Raw genomic sequence first — 23,444 nt, 5'->3', positions numbered from 1 at the left:
TCCATAGCCTTGAGGAATTATTTTAATCTTGGGAATTTTGTAAAATAACCGGCAGGCACTGTATTGGACACCTTATTCTCTAGGGGCTTTCCCTAATCATAGGCAGAGTCTCATTTTCGCGCCTGTATTGCGCACTTGTTTTTGAGAAGCATGACATGCAGATGCATGTGTGAGGAGCTCTGATACATAGAAAAGACTTTCTGAAGGCGTCATTTGGTATCGTATTCCCCTTTGGGCTTGGTTGGGTCTCAGCAAAGCAGATACCAGGGACTGTAAAGGGGTTAAATATAAAAACGGCTCCGGTTCCGTTATTTTAAGGGTTAAAGCTTCCAAATTTGGTGTGCAATACTTTTAAGGCTTTAAGACACTGTGGTGAAATTTTGGTGAATTTTGAACAATTCCTTCATACTTTTTCGCAATTGCAGTAATAAAGTGTGTTCAGTTTAAAATTTAAAGTGACAGTAACGGTTTTATTTTAAAACGTTTTTTGTACTTTGTTATCAAGTTTATGCCTGTTTAACATGTCTGAACTACCAGATAGACTGTGTTCTGAATGTGGGGAAGCCAAGGTTCCTTCTCATTTAAATAGATGTGATTTATGTGACACAAAATTTAGAGAAAATGATGCCCAAGATGATTCCTCAAGTGAGGGGAGTAAGCATGGTACTGCATCATCCCCTCCTTCGTCTACACCAGTCTTGCCCACACAGGAGGCCCCTAGTACATCTAGCGCGCCAATACTCCTTACTATGCAACAATTAACGGCTGTAATGGATAATTCTATCAAAAACATTTTAGCCAAAATGCCCACTTATCAGCGAAAGCGCGACTGCTCTGTTTTAGAAAATACTGAAGAGCATGAGGACGCTGATGATATTGGTTCTGAAGGGCCCCTACACCAGTCTGAGGGGGCCAGGGAGGTTTTGTCTGAGGGAGAAATTTCAGATTCAGGGAAAATTTCTCAACAAGCTGAACCTGATGTGATTTCATTTAAATTTAAGTTGGAACATCTCCGCGCTCTGCTTAAGGAGGTGTTATCCACTCTGGATGATTGTGAGAATTTGGTCATTCCAGAGAAACTATGTAAAATGGACAAGTTCCTAGAGGTCCCGGGGCCCCCCGAAGCTTTTCCTATACCCAAGCGGGTGGCGGACATTGTAAATAAAGAATGGGAAAGGCCCGGTATACCTTTCGTCCCTCCCCCCATATTTAAAAAATTGTTTCCTATGGTCGACCCCAGAAAGGACTTATGGCAGACAGTCCCCAAGGTCGAGGGGGCGGTTTCTACTCTAAACAAACGCACCACTATACCCATAGAAGATAGTTGTGCTTTCAAAGATCCTATGGATAAAAAATTAGAAGGTTTGCTTAAAAAGATGTTTGTTCAGCAAGGTTACCTTCTACAACCAATTTCATGCATTGTCCCTGTCACTACAGCCGCGTGTTTCTGGTTCGATGAGCTAGAAAAGGCGATCAATAATAATTCTTCTTCTTATGAGGAGATTATGGACAGAATTCGTGCTCTCAAATTGGCTAATTCTTTCACCCTAGACGCCACTTTGCAATTGGCTAGGTTAGCGGCGAAAAATTCTGGGTTTGCTATTGTGGCGCGCAGAGCGCTTTGGTTAAAATCTTGGTCAGCGGATGCGTCTTCCAAGAACAAATTGCTTAACATTCCTTTCAAGGGGAAAACGCTGTTTGGCCCTGACTTGAAAGAGATTATCTCTGATATCACTGGGGGCAAGGGCCACGCCCTTCCTCAGGATAGGTCTTTCAAGGCCAAAAATAAACCTAATTTTCGTCCCTTTCGCAGAAACGGACCAGCCCCAAGTGCTACGTCCTCTAAGCAGGAGGGTAATACTTCTCAAGCCAAACCAGCCTGGAGACCAATGCAAGGCTGGAACAAAGGAAAGCAGGCCAAGAAACCTGCCACTGCTACCAAGACAGCATGAGATGTTGGCCCCCGATCCGGGACCGGATCTGGTGGGGGGCAGACTCTCTCTCTTCGCTCAGGCTTGGGCAAGAGATGTTCTGGATCCTTGGGCGCTAGAAATAGTCTCCCAAGGTTATCTTCTGGAATTCAAGGGGCTTCCCCCAAGGGGGAGGTTCCACAGGTCTCAATTGTCTTCAGACCACATAAAAAAACAGGCATTCTTGCATTGTGTAGAAGACCTGTTAAAAATGGGAGTGATTCATCCTGTTCCATTAGGAGAACAAGGGATGGGGTTCTACTCCAATCTGTTCGTAGTTCCCAAAAAAGAGGGAACGTTCAGACCAATCTTAGATCTCAAGATCCTAAACAAGTTTCTCAAGGTTCCATCGTTCAAAATGGAAACCATTCGAACAATTCTTCCTTCCATCCAGGAAGGTCAATTCATGACCACGGTGGATTTAAAGGATGCGTATCTACATATTCCTATCCACAAGGAACATCATCGGTTCCTAAGGTTCGCATTCCTGGACAAGCATTACCAGTTTGTGGCACTTCCGTTCGGATTAGCCACTGCTCCAAGGATTTTCACAAAGGTACTAGGGTCCCTTCTAGCGGTGCTAAGACCAAGGGGCATTGCAGTAGTACCTTACTTGGACGACATTCTGATTCAAGCGTCATCCCTTCCTCAAGCAAAGGCTCACACGGACATTGTCTTGGCCTTTCTCAGATCTCACGGATGGAAAGTGAACGTAGAAAAGAGTTCTCTATCTCCGTCAACAAGGGTTCCCTTCTTGGGAACAATAATAGACTCCTTAGAAATGAGGATTTTTCTGACAGAGGCCAGAAAAACAAAACTTCTGAACTCTTGTCAAATACTTCATTCTGTTCCTCTTCCTTCCATAGCGCAGTGCATGGAAGTAATAGGTTTGATGGTAGCGGCAATGGACATAGTTCCTTTTGCGCGCATTCATCTAAGACCATTACAACTGTGCACGCTCAGTCAGTGGAATGGGGACTATACAGACTTGTCTCCGACGATACAAGTAAATCAGAGGACCAGAGATTCACTCCGTTGGTGGCTGTCCCTGGACAACCTGTCACAGGGGATGAGCTTCCGCAGACCAGAGTGGGTAATTGTCACGACCGACGCCAGTCTGGTGGGCTGGGGCGCGGTCTGGGGACCCCTGAAAGCTCAGGGTCTTTGGTCTCGGGAAGAATCTCTTCTACCGATAAATATTCTGGAACTGAGAGCGATATTCAATGCTCTCAAGGCTTGGCCTCAGCTAGCAAAGGCCAAGTTCATACGGTTTCAATCAGACAACATGACAACTGTTGCGTACATCAACCATCAGGGGGGAACAAGGAGTTCCCTGGCGATGGAAGAAGTGACCAAAATCATTCAATGGGCGGAGACTCACTCCTGCCACTTGTCTGCAATCCACATCCCAGGAGTGGAAAATTGGGAAGCGGATTTTCTGAGTCGTCAGACATTTCATCCGGGGGAGTGGGAACTCCATCCGGAAATCTTTGCCCAAATTACTCAACTGTGGGGCATTCCAGACATGGATCTGATGGCCTCTCGTCAGAACTTCAAGGTTCCTTGCTACGGGTCCAGATCCAGGGATCCCAAGGCGACTCTAGTAGATGCACTAGTAGCACCTTGGACCTTCAAACTAGCTTATGTATTCCCGCCGTTTCCTCTCATCCCCAGGCTGGTAGCCAGGATCAAGCAGGAGAGGGCATCGGTGATCTTGATAGCTCCTGCGTGGCCACGCAGGACTTGGTATGCAGACCTGGTGAATATGTCATCGGCTCCACCATGGAAGCTACCTTTGAGACGAGACCTTCTTGTTCAAGGTCCGTTCGAACATCCGAATCTGGTCTCACTCCAACTGACTGCTTGGAGATTGAACGCTTGATCTTATCAAAGCGAGGATTCTCAGATTCTGTCATTGATACTCTTGTTCAGGCCAGAAAGCCTGTAACTAGAAAAATTTACCACAAAATATGGAAAAAATATATCTGTTGGTGTGAATCTAAAGGATTCCCTTGGGACAAGGTAAAAATTCCTAAGATTCTATCCTTTCTTCAAGAAGGTTTGGAGAAAGGATTATCTGCAAGTTCCTTGAAGGGACAGATTTCTGCCTTGTCTGTGTTACTTCACAAAAAGCTGGCAGCTGTGCCAGATGTTCAAGCCTTTGTTCAGGCTCTGGTTAGAATCAAGCCTGTTTACAAACCTTTGACTCCTCCTTGGAGTCTCAATTTAGTTCTTTCAGTTCTTCAGGGGGTTCCGTTTGAACCCTTACATTCCGTTGATATTAAGTTATTATCTTGGAAAGTTTTGTTTTTGGTTGCAATTTCTTCTGCTAGAAGAGTTTCAGAATTATCTGCTCTGCAGTGTTCTCCTCCTTATCTGGTGTTCCATGCAGATAAGGTGGTTTTACGTACTAAACCTGGTTTTCTTCCGAAAGTTGTTTCTAACAAAAACATTAACCAGGAGATAGTCGTACCTTCTTTGTGTCCGAATCCAGTTTCAAAGAAGGAACGTCTGTTGCACAATTTGGATGTTGTTCGTGCTCTAAAATTCTATTTAGATGCTACAAAGGATTTTAGACAAACATCTTCCTTGTTTGTTGTTTATTCTGGTAAAAGGAGAGGTCAAAAAGCAACTTCTACCTCTCTCTCTTTTTGGATTAAAAGCATCATCAGATTGGCTTACGAGACTGCCGGACGGCAGCCTCCTGACAGAATCACAGCTCATTCCACTAGGGCTGTGGCTTCCACATGGGCCTTCAAGAACGAGGCTTCTGTTGATCAGATATGTAAGGCAGCGACTTGGTCTTCACTGCACACTTTTACTAAATTTTACAAGTTTGATACTTTTGCTTCTTCTGAGGCTATTTTTGGGAGAAAGGTTTTGCAAGCCGTGGTGCCTTCCATCTAGGTGACCTGATTTGCTCCCTCCCTTCATCCGTGTCCTAAAGCTTTGGTATTGGTTCCCACAAGTAAGGATGACACCGTGGACCGGACACACCTATGTTGGAGAAAACAGAATTTATGTTTACCTGATAAATTACTTTCTCCAACGGTGTGTCCGGTCCACGGCCCGCCCTGGTTTTTTAATCAGGTCTGATAATTTATGTTCTTTAACTACAGTCACCACGGTATCATATGGTTTCTCCTATGCAAATTTTCCTCCTTTACGTCGGTCGAATGACTGGGGAAGGCGGAGCCTAGGAGGGATCATGTGACCAGCTTTGCTGGGCTCTTTGCCATTTCCTGTTGGGGAAGAGAATATCCCACAAGTAAGGATGACGCCGTGGACCGGACACACCGTTGGAGAAAGTAATTTATCAGGTAAACATAAATTCTGTTTTTCAACACATGTCTTTTGTCATTAGCTCACCAGATGTGTTCCTCTAGGTCAAAAAAGTGTATTTCTGCTCTGGATCTGACTGTGTGTTTAATCACTTTCATGTCCTATATAAAGTATGCACCCTCACCACTGTATGCAAGAGCATCTACAATAGTAATGACACCACAGGTGATCTTCATTTTAACAACTAAAGTTTCATTTTTTTTTTGTGGAGAGCTCAGAGTTTTAAAGTTTATTTATGAAAGAGCTGCAAACCATTGACATAATGTAACTTTAAAGTGTTATATCGGCAATCTAACAACACTATACCTCATGGGAACCATTTCTCTGCCCGATGATGTGAAGATTGGTGCAGCAGAATTTACAAAAGCAACATCTAAAATTTGTTATTTTGCTCCATTGAAACAATTTTGTTTTCTACACACATTTTTACTTCAAATTTTCAAGGTATAAGTATTTGAAAATGAGCGTTTCACACAGGTTTCTTGTTGGATGAGTTACACCATCCTATATGAGACCATTAAATAATGTTTACAGGATGTTTAAAGAGACACTAAACCCACATTTTTCTTTCATGATTCAGATAGAGCATGCAATTTTTAGCAACTTTCTAATTTATTCCTATTATCAATTTTTCTTCGTTCTCTTAATATCGTTATTTGAAAAGCGGGAATGTAAGCTTAGGAGTCTGACAATTGTTGGTTCATCACCCTGGGTAGCGCAAGCTTGATTGGTGGCTAAATGTAGCCACCAATCAGCAAGCACTCTGCAGGGTGTTGAACCAAAAATGTGCTGGCTCCTTAGCTTACAATCCTACTTTTTTCAAATAAAGATACCAAGAGAATGAAGAAAGTTTGATAATAGGAATCAATTAGAAAGTTACTTAAAGGGACAGTCATGTCCAAAAAATTTTTCATGATTCATATAGGGCATGTAATTCTAAACAACTTTCCACTTTACTTTTATCACCAATTTTGCTTTGTTCTTTTGGTATTCTTAGTTGAAAACTAAACCTTGGTTCATATACTAATTTCTTAGACCTTTAAGGCCTCCTCTTATCTGAATGCATTCTGATCCCTAGAGGGTGTTAGTTCATGTGTTTCATATAGGTAACATTGAGCTCACGCTCCTGAATTTACCGAGAAGTGAGCACTGATTGGCTAAAATGCAAGTGTGTACAAAGAACTGAAATAAGGGGGCAGTTTGCAGAGGCTTAGATACAAGGTAATTACAGAGGTAAAAAGTGTATTATTATAAGTGTGTTGGTTATGCAAAACTGAGGAATGGGTAATAAAGGGATTATCTATCTTTTTAACCAAAAAATTTCTGGTGTTGACTGTCTCTTTAAAATCCCATGCTCTATGTGAATCATGAAAGAAAAATGTGCGTTTAGTGTCCCTTTAAGCATAGCAAAATTTGACCAACTGTATGAAAAGTTAATGTTTTCTTTATAATATAATTCTATGTAGGCTGTATTTCGACCGTGATCAGCAGGATTTAGGTTGCATGAGATGTTGAGTGTAGTATCATGGTATTATGCCTATAAGTCAACTTTATGTATTTGCAGACATCAAGGTTGTATTGGAAAATTTGGCAGCAACTCCTCAATAATATTTTTTTTTCTTGCGTGTTTACTGCCTGTACTAAAGTGTGGCATTCTATAATAAAATACTTATTGAATCCAGTCACTTGTCTAAAAACAAACAAAAAACATGTTGATAATTGTATAGAACTTTGGTGTAAAATTAGTCATCAGTTCAGTACATAACTGAATAACAATTACCTGACACATTGTTTTACGAAGATTAATAAAATAGAAACATTAGGGTTTCATATAATTTTTTTATTGTCAATTATAGAATACATATTTCCATCACATATTGCAGTTATAGATTTGTGAGCAAAGTTCCCATTTTCCATTGAATCTTTATTACAATTGCTTGTTTTTTGTTATGTGTTTGTGCCAGGATGCCAGTGTTATGCAATGATAGCTGGTTTTACGTTGTTTTACTATTCATAGCATTTCATGTAAACGTTCTGTTGCTATTGTGCATTCTTAGTGCAAACTTATCTGCAAGACGCCTCACTCACAAAGGTTCTGTTCACAAAGAGGTGAATTTTTAAATCTTTAACTATGCATTATCAAGGCCCAATCCAGTCAGTATTTCCTGCAAGAAGAGCTGAGTTAGTTAATAATAGTTAATGCTGCATACAATTCACCTGCAATTCTCCTATTTTAGGTGAATTGTACACATAATTTTACACACATGCATTGTGCTGGGAGACACTCATTGGGTTTGGCCCTTCATAATACAGAAAAAGGGACACGGAACTAAAATTATTTCTTTCATGATTCAGATGAAGCATGACATTTTAAGCAACTTTCTAATTTAATTCTATTATCACATTTTTTTCGTTCTCTTGCTATCTTTATTTTAAAAGCTAGGAATGTAAATCTTAGCAGCCAGCCTATTTTAGGTTCAGCACCATGGATAGCGCTTGCTTATTCAATGCTTACATTTACCCACCAATAAGCAAGCATAACCTAGGTTCTCAACCAAGAATGGGCCGGCTCCTATGCATCACATTACTGCTTTTTAAATAAAGATAGCAAGAGAACGAAGACAATTTGATATTAGGAGTAAATTAGAAAGTTGCTTAAAATTGCATGGTCTATATGAATCATGAAAGAAAAAATGTGGGTTTAGTGTCCCTTTAATGGCAGGAATTGAGATGTTTAAATTCACCTTCTAATGAATAGACCCCTAAGACTGTGCTGATAATTGTCACTACAAGCTCCTGTTGTTGTAAGCAATGCTCTTAACTGGAAGATGCATAAAAGACTACAAACCCCATAATGCCACAAGATGTTGACCAAAGCAGTGGAAGAAAGAGCTTGGGGATTCCCTCCATCTGCACACATTTTTTTTGACTCATTAAAGCTTCATTTTTAATTGTTTTTTGATAGTTGCCTCTATACTTTTTACAAACTATTGACCATGTTGCACATAAATACATTTTATCTATCCACCTATGATATGTTTCCTTAATCCTCACAATTTATTTTTCTTTTTAGACTTGCATATCTTGCACATGAAATGATTTTGGCTATTTATTGCATAGCATTTAGTGTAGATGTAGCAGTATGTATGCTAGTGTTCTGCTCTTGGGTTGTATCTCTGCATTACTTAAAATTAATAAACATAAACATAATATACATTTCTTAGAATGTCACTCCTATGTTGTTTTATAGTCTAATAAACGCATTCAGATAAAACCTGTGTCTGTAGCACCCACACATAAGTAAAATTGCATAATACAAGACAAACATTATCTGACAAAATCAGGCTACTTTGTGGTATACATTGTTGCAACACCCAATAATAAGAGTCAGTTTCTTCACTGGATTTCAGTACAGTATGTCAATACAGATTTTCCTAATAGGCATCTGAATAAAAAACAAAAGGAATTTTGGATTTATGGTTTTTGTGGTTTGTGAAAGAGTGAAGGGTAACGTGACTTTTTTTTTGGAGAAGAGCCACATTTCCATGCCTTCAGGTTGTGTGACACTGATTTACACAAAGAATATTGCATGAAGCTATCTAAGCAGTACTAGTTTATATATCTTGGGTAAATAGCTTTTATTTTTTACTTACATTTTTTGTATTCTATTTACATTAAAGTAGAGTAAGACTAGTTGTGCATACAATCATTTTTTAATGGACTCTTACCAAATATGGGTGTTGTTGGTATACGTTAATATATATATATATATATATATATATATATATATATATATATATATATATATATATATATATATATATAGACAGAAAAGAAAACAGAGAGACACACTCAACTGAGGCAGAACAAAAGCTGGAAAACATGTGCTTTTTTCCTTTTTCAAGGCCACTGCTATTTAGGGTGCAGTCTCTTGTTGCTCATTATGCCTTTTACAAAGGAGAACTATCCTGTAGCAGCATATCATTCTGATCCTGCCAAAATACAGCCCTGAAAAAACAGGCAACTCTCCTTTTAAATGAGAGAAAACAAAAAACGCCCTATGTACACTTTGGCCTCGTCTGTGAGGTGCCGTTGCGTCCCTCTAGAGCAGTGATGGCGAAACTTGGCACTCCAGATGTTTCAGAACTACATTTCCCATGATGCTTAAGCACTCTGAAGTCCAGTCGAGCATCACGGAAAATGTAGTTCTGAAACATCTGGAGTGCCAAGGTTCACCATCACTGCTCTATTGCATGTGAGCAAGGGGTCGTCTGGTTTCCCCTTTTACCCTTAGGAATACCTTAGAGTAATTTTCATACATAGAAAAAAAATAGAAAGAAAGGCACAATTGGGCTAATAGAGGATGCTCCCAGTTGGTGACCCGCCAGAGAACAAGTCTTTGAGCAGTTGTTCGTTCCTGGTTGCGTGCTTCTCTGTCTTGTATATGTGTATTTTGACCCTAAGGAAACTCTCTCCCTAAGGGTGATGGGGGGAAACCAGACGTGGGCTTGCCCAATGTGCCTAGTGGGATATGGCTGCACCTCACCAATAAGGCCCGCAGGAAGCCAGAAGGATCTTCTTTGGTTGGCCATTTTCCTCTTTCAGAGGAGGATTGCCTGGTATTTCAGAGCTTGACTGTCCTATAGTGGATTATTTTAGTGATATAAGGCAACGTGCCATTAGAGTAACCAACTTTGAATGATGTTTGAATTATTGATCACTTCCATTAAAACCTTTTATTTTGTAAGGGCTCTGCCATTAAAGGGACAGTAAACACCTTGAGATTTTTATATAAACTGTTTATATGTGCATAATGCAACAACTTTGCAATATACCTTAATTATTTACTTTGCCCCCTTTTTATATAATTTAGCTCTGAAAATAGATTTTCTAATTCTCAGAACCTAAAATGCACCCTGCTGAATTCTCAAGCTAACTCTGCTACATATATTTCCTAAATTAGATTTAACTGATGAAAACAGCAAAACAATTTACTTTGTACTAACTTTATGACTAGCTTTGTTGTCTGTAGACTAAAGCCCAGATTGGCTCCTTCACATAAGGCAAATGGTAAGTGGAAATTGGCTATTAAAAAAAACAGTTGCAATAAAAAGGATGTTAAAGGGACAGTCAACCCAAAAATTACTGTAACTTATTTAGATTAGTTAAATAACAATCTTTACAGTAAACTGTAGCCAAATTTCCATCTAAATAAACTTTGGCAGAAAATAAACTTACTAGATCGCATCTTGCAGTTTTGAAATGGCCGCCTGACCCCTCCTTCTCTGACGTCTTTCAAAAGCTTTTAGATTTGGCTGATATATAATTAGTAAAATGTCAGTAGTGTCCACTTTAAATGTACCTTTACAGTTTTATGGTCTAATTATTCTTCCTCTATAGTCCATGGTTTTCATATCATCATCTTGTTGCGAGCCAGGGCCCACAAATGTGGTACTCGTTCAGGCTCAGGGAAGAATACAAAAATTATAGGCATTAGTTAAGCAAAAATAAAAACAAATACCACCTAAATGGTGCGGGTGATCGGTAATCGGCATCTGTCCCGGCTCTCTCCTAAGTTCCCATAAACATGTGTGATTTTCGCTACAAGGTCTCTGTACCTCTCCGTCTCTTGGCTTCATGATACATAATGAATGGTTCCCACTGTGTAATGAACTCATCTTTCATATTTAGATTTTCTGCTGCTAAGATAGCCATTTCGTAATGGTGGATTATTTTTTTTCCGATAAATTGAAACTTGTGGGTGTGGATTTCCAATACTGTGCGATGCTGATCCTAACAACTGTACAAACGGTCATTACTAATTTTTGGTGTTGTTTTAGAATGCTGGGAATCGGGAAGTGTAACAGAGCGTGTTCAGGAGATAATATGATGTGTTTATGGAATATTGCACTGAGAAGCTCTGACGTTTTTTCCCAAATTTCTCTCGCTTTACCACACTCCCACCACATGTGTAAATACGTCCCCCTCTTATTACAAACTCTGTAGCAAGGATTCAGAGAGGGTCCTTCTGAACCTCCAAATCTAGTTGGATAAATATACCATTTGAACGCTACCTTGAGGTAGTTTTCTTTCAGAATGGCATTATGTGAAAAGGAGAGACCCATAGCTAAATTAGACTTCCATGTCTCTAGAGACCAGTTCTTTTTTAAGTCCTGTTCCCCACTAGAATACATTTAAAGTTGATTTCAACTTGGTCCCTCCCTTTACTAACGACCAATTAGATGGTCCCATGGCCCATTGTCATTATATGTTATATAGGTAACATAAGAATGGATAATTGTGCCAATGGAGATCCCATGGATTTATAGTAATAGACAAGTGCAGCCCAGGTGCCCTATAGTCTGGCAAATAAGACACCTCCTTTCATGGAGGTTCTATTTGTTTATTAAAATAAGAGTTTCTAGACTCTGTAGCTCAGTGATTATTTCCATGGCAACCAGTTTTACCCAATAACTGTGCACAGTTTTAAGACGAGGAGAAACCCACAAGGGTTGGAGTGAGGATCACTAGGATTACAAGGAAAGACAAGGAGGGAGACACAGAAGTAGAAAATTATGACTACAGAAGGTTGCTGAGAATGCCTTCAAAAATATATTATATCTAAGTAAATACTGTCAAATGTATATATTATGCAAGTTATGAAAAATAACCATGCAACAATTTCCATGGTCACACTGTTTTACAGGGGGTCAAACACATAGAGGCAGATTTATCAAAAGGTGAATACCCCTATTGATTGTAGGAGCGCTTATGCAAGCCTCTAACTGAGATTTATGAAGCAACAGCTTAAAATGCTGCTTTCTAAACTCTGTCCTGCAGATTAAAATCCCCTTAGACTGTTCTGACAGGGATAACTGACAAGCCCTGCTCTCACGTAACTTGTTTCCCAAGATGAGGGGAGCAATATTGTACAAGCTACCTGCAGTTTGCAATCTGGGGTAGAAATGTACGTGGTATACGCTGCAGGTGTTAAACAGTGAGAAAATGGAATATCCTTTTAAATGACCCTCCCATTGGGGGTGGGAGAAAGCAAGCCCAGCTTATTTGAAAATGTGTTCATGTAGGTGCTTTGAATACAATGAACTCTTACCAGCTGCTTGCCTCAGTATGTTGTCCCTTTAAAGGACCAGTAAATACAGTAGATTTGCATAATCAACAAATGCATGATAAAAAGACAATTCAATAGCGCTTAGTCTGAAGTTCAAAGGAATTTTAGATTTTTTTCTGACGAATTTCAGTTATGTCTATTTCCACTCCCCCTGTATCATGTGACAGCCAAAAGCCAATCACAAATGCATATACGTATATTCTGTGAATTCTTGCACATGCTCAGTAGGAAATGGTGACTCAAAAATTGTAAATATAAAAAGACTGTGGACATTAATGAAAGTAAATTAGAAAGTTGTTTAAAATTGCATGCTCTGACTCATGAAAATGTTAATTTTGACTTGAGTGTCCCTTTAAGTGTTCTACACAGTAATTACTGAAGTACAGAAGCTCATGCATAATTGGCCACGGCGAAGCATATAAGATAGACATCTCTAAGGGTTTTTAAGTGGTGTGACCCTGTACTCTGTATTTTCAAAGCCTTTCCATAATTGCTGGACACATAAATATTTTTAAAACCTTTTATTTTGTGTGTGCATTAGAATGCAGTGTTAAAAAGGTGCAAAGGAACAGGAAATGCAAGCAAAATACCTAATGATTGTATACTGCATTGTTTTTGTTCGCTTCTAGTGATCCCCCCCCTTCATTATGCTTAAACATATTTCTTTTTTAATTTTGAGTTTTATTTCTCTATGTATTATAATTTCATTGCCTGAATAAAAATGTTCATGCTACAGCTTCTTTTTTAAAAAAACAAAAAAACAAATCTTTTGTTCACCTTTGCACAGAAATGCCTTTTGCTTATGGCTTTTTTTTGTTTAACAATGTTCCAATTCTCACTGCTGGCTAACATTCTTTATAGACAGCTATTAGTTCTCTGGGTTGTGTGAAGAAAGGGTTTTAGAAATGAAATGCATATACAGAGGTGCATACCCAGCTGATCATTAAAGTGTCATTTCCTACTGTACTTAATATTAAATGTTGTGTTTTTAAGTTATAAAGGTTCACATTTTTTTAAATAAACTCCACACTTGCTAGACATTTGCAGGAAACTCGCAGCTATTCCTTTGCACAAATTACAGTCATTTGTTTCTATTATGATATTACAATAATTTATAAACAAGGCTCAACAGCAACCCTTAAAAGTTTTATTGTGTGCATTTTTTTTTAAGTTTTCTTACATGTGTTCTTATAGCTAGATAATTCCACACTGAAGTACATTTAGTGGGAATTAAAAGACCACTAAATGCAGTAGAATTGCATAATTAACAAATGCTTAATAAAAAAGGTAATCATTTAACACTGAACTTCAAATAAGCAGTAGATTATTTTTTTTATCTGCAAAATGTATTTTCTTCTGTTATGTGTGATCAGTCCACGGGTCATCATTACTTCTGGGATATAACTCCTCCCCAACAGGAAATGCAAGAGGATTCACCCAGCAGAGCTGCATATAGCTCCTCCCCTCTACGTCAGTCCCAGTCATTCTCTTGCACCCAACGACTAGATAGGATGTGTGAGAGGACTATGGTGATTATACTTAGTTTTTATGACTTCAATCAAAAGTTTGTTATTTTACAATAGCACCGGAGCGTGTTATTACTTCTCTGGCAGAGTTTGAGGAAGAATCTACCAGAGTTTTTTTACTATGATTTTAACCGGAGTAGTTAAGATCATATTGCTGTTCTCGGCCATCTGAGGGAGGTAAAAGCTTCAGATCAGGGGACAGCGGGCAGATGAATCTGCATTGAGGTATGTAGCAGTTTTTATTTTCTGAATGGAATTGATGAGAAAATCCTGCCATACCGTTATAATGACATGTATGTATACACTTCAGTATTCTGGGGATGGTATTTCACCGGAACTACTCTGTTAAAAGTCACTAATCCTTTTAATAAGTATTTATCATGTTAAACGTTTTTGCTGGAATGTAGAATCGTTTGCATTTCTGAGGTACTGAGTGAATAAATATTTGGGCATTATTTTCCACTTGGCAGTTGTTTGGTTTTAATTGTGACAGTTTCGTTTCTCTTCACTGCTGTGTGTGAGGGGGAGGGGCCGTTTTTGGCGCTCTTTGCTACGCATCAAAAAATTCCAGTCAGTTACTCTTATATTTCCTGCATGATCCGGTTCATCTCTGACAGATCTCAGGGGTCTTCAAACTTCTTTGGAGGGAGGTAGATTCTCTCAGCAGAGCTGTGAGAATTTTATATTGACTGTGAATAAAAACGTTGCTCTGTAATTTTTATGTCAAATTTAATTATTGTTATTTTTCTAATGGGAACAAACCTTTGCTAAAAGTTGTGTTTTTTTAAAGTTTGATGCTATAACTGTTTTTCAGTTCATTATTTCAACTGTCATTTAATCGTTTAGTACCTCTTTGAGGCACAATACGTTTTTGCTAAAAAAGATTATAACCAAGTTGCAAGTTTATTGCTAGTGTGTTAAACATGTCTGACTCAGAGGAAGATATCTGTGTCATTTGTTCCAATGCCAAGGTGGAGCCCAATAGAAATTTATGTACTAACTGTATTGATGCTACTTTAAATAAAAGTCAATCTGTACAATTTGAACAAATTTCACCAAACAGCGAGGGGAGAGTTATGCCGACTAACTCGCCTCACGCGGCAGTACCTGCATCTCCCGCCCGGGAGGTGCGTGATATTATGGCGCCTAGTACATCTGGGCGGCCATTACAGATAACATTACAAGATATGGCTACTGTTATGACTGAAGTTTTGTCTAAATTACCAGAACTAAGAGGCAAGCGTGATCACTCTGGGGTGAGAACAGAGTGCGCTGACAATACTAGGACCATGTCTGATACTGCGTCACAGCTTGCAGAGCATGAGGACGGAGAGCTTCATTCTGTAGGTGACGGTTCTGATCCAAACAGATTGGATTCAGATATTTCAAATTTTAAATTTAAATTGGAGAACCTCCGTGTATTACTAGGGGAGGTCTTAGCAGCTCTCAATGATTGTAACACCGTTGCAATACCAGAGAAACTGTGTAGGTTGGATAAATACTTTGCGGTACCGGCGAGTACTGACGTTTTTCCTATACCTAAGAGACTAACTGAAATTGTTACTAAGGAGTGGGATAGACCCGGTGTGCCATTCTCACCCCCTCCAATATTTAGAAAGATGTTTCCAATAGACACCACCACTCGGGACTTATGGCAAACGGTCCCTAAGGTGGAGGGAGCAGTTTCTACTTTAGCTAAGCGTACCACTATCCCGGTAGAGGATAGCTGTGCTTTTTCAGATCCAATGGATAAAAAATTAGAGGGTTACCTTAAGAAAATGTTTGTTCAACAAGGTTTTATATTGCAACCCCTTGCATGCATCGCGCCGATTACGGCTGCGGCAGCATTTTGGATTGAGTCTCTGGAAGAGAACCTTAGTTCATCTACGCTAGACGACATTACGGACAGGCTTAGAGTCCTTAAACTAGCTAATTCATTCATTTCGGAGGCCGTAGTACATTTAACCAAACTTACGGCTAAGAACTCAGGATTCGCCATACAGGCACGTAGGGCGCTGTGGCTAAAATCCTGGTCAGCTGATGTTACTTCTAAGTCCAAATTACTTAATATACCTTTCAAGGGGCAGTCTTTATTTGGGCCCGGTTTGAAAGAAATTATCGCTGACATTACAGGAGGTAAGGGCCACGCCCTACCTCAAGACAAAGCCAAAGCTAAGGCTAGACAGTCTAATTTTCGTCCCTTTCGGAATTTCAAAACAGGAGCACCATCAACCTCCACTGCACCAAAACAGGAGGGAGCTGTTGCTCGTTACAGGCAAGGCTGGAAGCCTAACCAGTCCTGGAACAAGAGCAAGCAGGCCAGGAAACCTGCTGCTGCCCCAAAGACAGCATGAACCGAGAGCCCCCGATCCGGGACCGGATCTAGTGGGGGGCAGACTTTCTCTCTTCGCCCAGGCCTGGGCAAGAGATGTTCAGGATCCCTGGGCGCTAGAGATCATATCTCAGGGATACCTTCTAGACTTCAAATTATCTCCCCCAAGAGGGAGATTTCATCTGTCAAGGTTGTCAACAAACCAGATAAAGAAAGAAGCGTTTCTACGCTGTGTACAAGATCTGTTATTAATGGGAGTGATCCATCCGGTTCCGCGGTCGGAACAAGGACAAGGGTTCTACTCAAACCTGTTTGTGGTTCCCAAAAAAGAGGGAACGTTCAGGCCAATCTTAGATTTAAAGATTCTAAACAAATTCCTAAGAGTTCCATCGTTCAAATGGAAACTATTCGGACAATCTTACCCATGATCCAAAAGGGTCAGTACATGACCACAGTGGATTTAAAAGATGCTTACCTTCACATACCGATTCACAAAGATTATAACCGGTATCTAAGGTTTGCCTTCTTAGACAGGCACTACCAGTTTGTAGCTCTTCCATTCGGATTGGCTACGGCTCCAAGAATCTTCACAAAGGTTCTGGGTGCCCTTCTGGCGGTACTAAGACCGCGAGGGATTTCGGTAGCTCCGTACCTAGACGACATTCTAATACAAGCTTCAAGCTTTCAAACTGCCAAGTCTCATACAGAGTTAGTTCTGGCATTTCTAAGGTCGCATGGATGGAAAGTGAACGAAAAGAAGAGTTCTCTTTTTCCTCTCACAAGAGTTCCATTCTTGGGGACTCTTATAGATTCTGTAGAAATGAAGATTTACCTGACAGAAGACAGGTTAACAAAGCTTCAAAATGCATGCCGTGTCCTTCATTCCATTCAACACCCGTCAGTAGCTCAATGCATGGAGGTGATCGGCTTAATGGTAGCGGCAATGGACATAGTACCTTTTGCACGCCTACACCTCAGACCGCTGCAATTGTGCATGCTAAGTCAGTGGAATGGGGATTACTCAGATTTGTCCCCTACTCTGAATCTGAATCAAGAGACCAGAAATTCTCTTTTATGGTGGCTTTATCGGCCACACCTGTCCAGGGGGATGCCATTCAGCAGGCCAGACTGGACAATTGTAACAACAGACGCCAGCCTACTAGGTTGGGGCGCGGTCTGGAATTCTCTGAAGGCTCAGGGACTATGGAATCAGGAGGAGAGTCTCCTTCCAATAAACATCCTGGAATTGAGAGCAGTTCTCAATGCCCTTCTGGCTTGGCCCCAATTAACAACTCGGGGGTTCATCAGGTTTCAGTCGGACAACATCACGACTGTAGCTTACATCAACCATCAGGGAGGGACAAGAAGCTCCCTAGCAATGATGGAAGTATCAAAGATAATTCGCTGGGCAGAGTCTCACTCTTGCCACCTGTCAGCAATCCACATCCCGGGAGTGGAGAACTGGGAGGCGGATTTCTTGAGTCGCCAGACTTTTCATCCGGGGGAGTGGGAACTTCATCCGGAGGTCTTTGCCCAAATACTTCGACGTTGGGGCAAACCAGAGATAGATCTCATGGCGTCTCGCCAGAACGCCAAACTTCCTCTCTACGGGTCCAGATCCAGGGATCCGGGAGCGGTTCTTATAGATGCTTTGACAGCACCTTGGAACTTCGGGATGGCTTATGTGTTTCCACCCTTCCCGCTGCTTCCTCGATTGATTGCCAAAATCAAACAGGAGAGAGCATCAGTGATTCTAATAGCGCCTGCATGGCCACGCAGGACTTGGTATGCAGATCTAGTGGACATGTCATCCTGTCCGCCTTGGTCTCTACCTCTAAGACAGGACCTTCTGATACAGGGTCCATTCAAACATCAAAATCTAACTTCTCTGAAGCTGACTGCTTGGAAATTGAACGCTTGATTTTATCAAAACGTGGTTTTTCTGAGTCGGTTATTGATACCCTGATACAGGCTAGGAAGCCTGTTACCAGAAGGATTTACCATAAAATATGGCGTAAATACCTATACTGGTGCGAATCCAAAGGTTACTCCTGGAGTAAGGTTAGGATCGCTAGGATATTGTCCTTTCTACAAGAAGGTTTAGAAAAGGGTTTATCAGCTAGTTCATTAAAGGGACAGATTTCAGCTCTGTCCATCTTGTTACACAGGCGTCTGTCAGAAAATCCAGACGTCCAGGCCTTTTGTCAGGCTTTAGTTAGGATCAAGCCTGTGTTTAAAGCTGTTGCTCCGCCATGGAGTTTAAACTTAGTTCTTAACGTTTTACAGGGTGTTCCGTTTGAACCCCTTCATTCCATTGATATAAAATTGTTATCTTGGAAAGTTCTGTTTTTAATGGCTATTTCCTCGGCTCGAAGAGTCTCTGAGTTATCAGCCTTACATTGTGATTCTCCTTATCTGATTTTTCACTCAGACAAGGTAGTTCTGCGTACTAAACCTGGGTTCTTACCTAAGGTAGTCACTAACAGGAATATCAATCAAGAGATTGTTGTTCCATCCTTGTGTCCAAATCCTTCTTCAAAGAAGGAACGTCTTCTACACAATCTGGATGTAGTTCGTGCCCTCAAGTTCTACTTGCAGGCAACTAAAGATTTTCGCCAAACTTCTTCCCTGTTTGTCGTTTATTCTGGACAGAGGAGAGGTCAAAAAGCTTCTGCTACCTCTCTCTCTTTTTGGCTTCGTAGCATAATACGTTTAGCCTATGAGACTGCTGGACAGCAGCCTCCTGAAAGAATTACAGCTCACTCCACTAGAGCTGTGGCTTCCACTTGGGCCTTTAAGAATGAGGCCTCTGTTGAACAGATTTGCAAGGCTGCAACTTGGTCTTCGCTTCATACTTTTTCCAAATTTTACAAATTTGACACTTTTGCTTCTTCGGAGGCTATTTTTGGGAGAAAGGTTCTTCAGGCAGTGGTTCCTTCTGTATAATGAGCCTGCCTATCCCTCCCGTCATCCGTGTACTTTTGCTTTGGTATTGGTATCCCAGAAGTAATGATGACCCGTGGACTGATCACACATAACAGAAGAAAACATAATTTATGCTTACCTGATAAATTCCTTTCTTCTGTTGTGTGATCAGTCCACGGCCCGCCCTGTTTTAAGGCAGGTAAATATCTTTTAAATTATACTCCAGTCACCACTTCACCCTTGGTTACTCCTTTCTCGTTGATTCTTGGTCGAATGACTGGGACTGACGTAGAGGGGAGGAGCTATATGCAGCTCTGCTGGGTGAATCCTCTTGCATTTCCTGTTGGGGAGGAGTTATATCCCAGAAGTAATGATGACCCGTGGACTGATCACACAACAGAAGAAAGGAATTTATCAGGTAAGCATAAATTATGTTTTTTCTCCCATTTTCCGGTCTCCTGTATCATGTGACAGACATCAGCCAATCACAGACTAGTATACATAAATTCTGTGAGCTTGTGCACATGCTCAGTAGGAGCTTGTTCCCCAGAAAATGAGCATATAAAAAGACTGTGCAAAATTTGATAATGGAAGTAAATTGGAAAGTGTCTTAAAACTGCATGCTCTTTCTGAATCATAAAAGTTTATTTTGACTTAAGAGTCCCTTTAATGGATGTGTTTATTTGCTGTTAGTTTGCATTGTGTTTATTACATCTTCTGTGTTGGATCTAATCATAATATAAATTGTTATAAATTATGTGTAGTCCTTCTAATTTAGCTCTAAAAATTGTGAGCGTTACAATTCCTGTGAGTTTCTATAAAGTTATGGGCACCATGGTATTGAAATCGAGGTTTTCTTTAAATTACCTCTTTTGTTGAGTGCAATTAGGAATACATATTAAAGGGACAGTTTACCCTAAAACTTTCTCTCCTTTAATATGTTCCAAAGAAGAAGAATAGTCTAAGAATAATATGTAGATGTATTTTTTAAGTTTTATTTGATGTTTAAATAGTGACAAAATAAGTGTAAAGTTTTAGTATCTATAAAACAATGGGAGCTGCCATGTTGTAACTTAGGTTACCTTCTCTGCTGTGGCCAATTAGGGACAGTTATAAATAGGTCACTAGAGTGTGCCGCCAATGGCTGTGTGGAATATAACAGTATTTTGCACTTTCATTTCTAACAGGAACTAAAAAACTAACAAAAGAGGACAAAATAAATAATGAAAATAAATTGCAATTTTTTTTTTTCTAAATACGATTTATCATTTTATATTACCATCTCAAAATGTTTAACGTCCCTTTAAGTATTGTACAGAGACAGAGATGAAAAGGGAAGCATTTCAGTGATAAGTTAACAAGATCTGATCTGTCTGCAAGCTTATCTTATTTTGATGGGCATTGGTTTCATAGAGAAAATCCAGCTATTTGTTTTGCAAAAATAAGCATAAATTAGCAATTTCTCATCGTTTTTTTGTTTTGTTTTTTTTTTACACCGCAGTTAGTATAACAAGTCATGGGGAACACATTCAAGTGAAAACAATTTTACAGTAAACTGTCCCTTTAAAGCAGGAATGGGGAACCTTGGCACTCTTGATGTTTCAGAACTACATTACCCATGATGCTTAGGCAATCTGAAGTCCAGTTGAGCATCATGGGAAATGTAGTTCTGAAACCTTTTGGAGGGCCAAGGTTCCCAATCCCTGCTTTAAAGAGTGACTAACTGCAAACAAGGGTTGTGCGTAATATAGCAATGTCAAAGGTAGTTTAAAACCTGTACAATAGTTATTTAAATCATTGTTTGTACATTTTGTCTATGTGCAGCTGGTACAGTCTACTGACTTGATGAGCAAAACCCCCACGGCTATATTGATGGACAGCAATACCCCCATAAATAATAGGAGCAAAAATAGTTTTAAATCACTAACATAAAATGTAAATATATATTAAAGATGAAAATAAAAAAATGTCTGTCTTTTCAATATTGCCATCAAGGACTATTCACTATAGCTTTCATTAAACACACATTCCATTTTATTGTACACAAGTTTTTATTTCAAGTGTATAGCAAAAAAAATTTAAGATAATATCACCTCTTTATCTCACAAACCATAACTATTCACAGAGCACTTCACATAGTTTCTATACATAAATGATTTTTTCTATATAATTTGTGGAAGATTTAAAAAAACATAAATGATACCTATCAATAGATATGCCTGGAAAGCCAATCTTATAATGTTTTTACTTTTATTAGCTCTCCTTCCCTCTGCATCTGTGCCTTAATAAATATTGCAGTCAGCTGCACAGACCCTTTGGTAAGAAGCAGCATTAAAATTCTGCATTGCATCCCCTGCTTGTATTTCAAAGACATGCTGCAGACAAAGCCTGCTTATTTTAAAGCCCTAGGTGTGGGTAGAATTCCCTAGCTAATTAACTTATTCTAACCAATGTTATAGTGATATTGCATCCATTTAAAAACAAAAATAAATAAAAAAATGTTTTTTTTTGTCTGTTTTAGCTTCAAATAGCTGATGATTACTCTGATCCATTTGATGCCAAAAATGAACAAAAGAACAAAGGAATAATTCCAGAGAACAATGGCTACATGGAACCTTATGAAGCCCAGCGATTGATGACAGGTAAGAGAGCATGCATTTTCTATTAGTGTTGCACATGTATAGTAGTCTGTATATTTATTTCACCTTTATTTTACATAAATCAACCCTAAATACCTTTTTATAGTTATCAAAACATAGCACTTTACAAAATAATCCTATTTATTTCTTTATTTACTGATGGATTATGCATGCACCTGTTTATCCTTTTTTTAATGTTCAAATCAAGATGATTATTCAGTGATAATGCTTTTTCCAATATAATTACTCGACCTGCTGTTCCCTGTTGCTCTTATTAAGTTGGGGAATGTGCTTGTAATATGTATATGTGTGTGTGTGTGTATGTATGTATGTATGTATATATATATATATATATATATATATATAAATATATATATATATGTATGTGTATGTATATATATATGTGTGTGTGTGTGTATATATATATATATATATATATATATATATATAGTGTATATATGTAGATAAATTATAAAAATATATGTATATAATATACATGTGCGTAATTTGTGTGTTATGGGACTGAAAAAAGAGAAAACATTTTATATTTTTTTATAATAATTTATAATGTGATGAGCAAATACGGAAATGAAAATATACATAGTGTACTTGTATATAAGCAATTATCAAGTAAACAAAGATTAATTTGGATTTATATTATTTCTTTGGAATGCACAAATCACAATATCTGTTTGATACTAAAGTGACTGTACAACAGCGCATATTTATCAAACACACACATACATACATATATACATATATACAATGGTCACTGATGAAGTAAAATAGCATATATGAAACGCGTTTGACCTGCTATCCTAATGCCTGTCTGTTACCTCAACTTTTACTTTTGAATTTCACTGGAATATATTTTTGCAAACGCAACAGAGCCTTTTGTAATTTTTTCCTTTAACACATACTCTTCAACAGCTACCAGGTGCATTGGATGTTGCAATTGTACATATATACACACACAGTCGTATGCAAAAGTTTAGGCACACCTAACAATTTCAATGATTTTCATTTATTGGATCAGCAATTTAATTTTGATCTATCAAATAACTGAAGGACACAGTAATATTTCAGTAGTGAAATTAGGTTTATTGGATTAAGAAAAAATGTGCAATATGCATCAAAACGAAATTAGACAGGTGCATAAATTTGTGCACCCCAACAGAAATATAGCATCTATAATTAGTAGAGCCTACTTTAGCAGAAATAACAGCCTCTATATGCTTCCTATAGCCTGTATTGAGTGTCTGGATTCTGGATGAAGGTATTTTGTACCATTCCTCTTTGCAAAACATCTCCAGTTCAGTTAGGTTTGATGGTTGCCGAGCATGGACAGCCCACTTCAGATCACCCCACAGATTTTCAATGATATTCAGGTCTGGGACTGGCATGGCCAGAACGTTGTACTTGTTCCTCTGCATAAATTCCAGAGTAGATTTTGAGCAGTGTTTTGGGTCGTTGTCTTGTTGAAATATCCAGCTCTGGCGTAACTTCAACTTTGTGACTGATTCCTCAACATTATTCTCAAGTATCTGCTGATATTGAGTGGAATCCATGCGACCCTCAACT

At 39.1% G+C, this 23,444-nt stretch overlaps 1 protein-coding gene across 1 annotated transcript in view; it reads left to right on the top strand.

The window, feature by feature from the left end:
- The window catches only part of SHB (SH2 domain containing adaptor protein B), a 476,823-nt gene that overhangs the window by 173,839 nt on the left and 279,540 nt on the right, over nucleotides 1-23,444 (top strand). The window contains exon 2 of the mRNA XM_053702707.1: nucleotides 21,746-21,866. Within this exon, the coding sequence (XP_053558682.1) occupies nucleotides 21,746-21,866 (121 nt within the window). The remainder of the gene's footprint in view (nucleotides 1-21,745; nucleotides 21,867-23,444) is intronic.

This window comes from Bombina bombina, chromosome 2 (genome assembly GCF_027579735.1).
Source record: "Bombina bombina isolate aBomBom1 chromosome 2, aBomBom1.pri, whole genome shotgun sequence".
NCBI lineage: Eukaryota > Metazoa > Chordata > Amphibia > Anura > Bombinatoridae > Bombina > Bombina bombina.
Note: the sequence above shows the minus strand (reverse complement) of the source record. Positions and strands in the feature narration are given on the sequence as shown.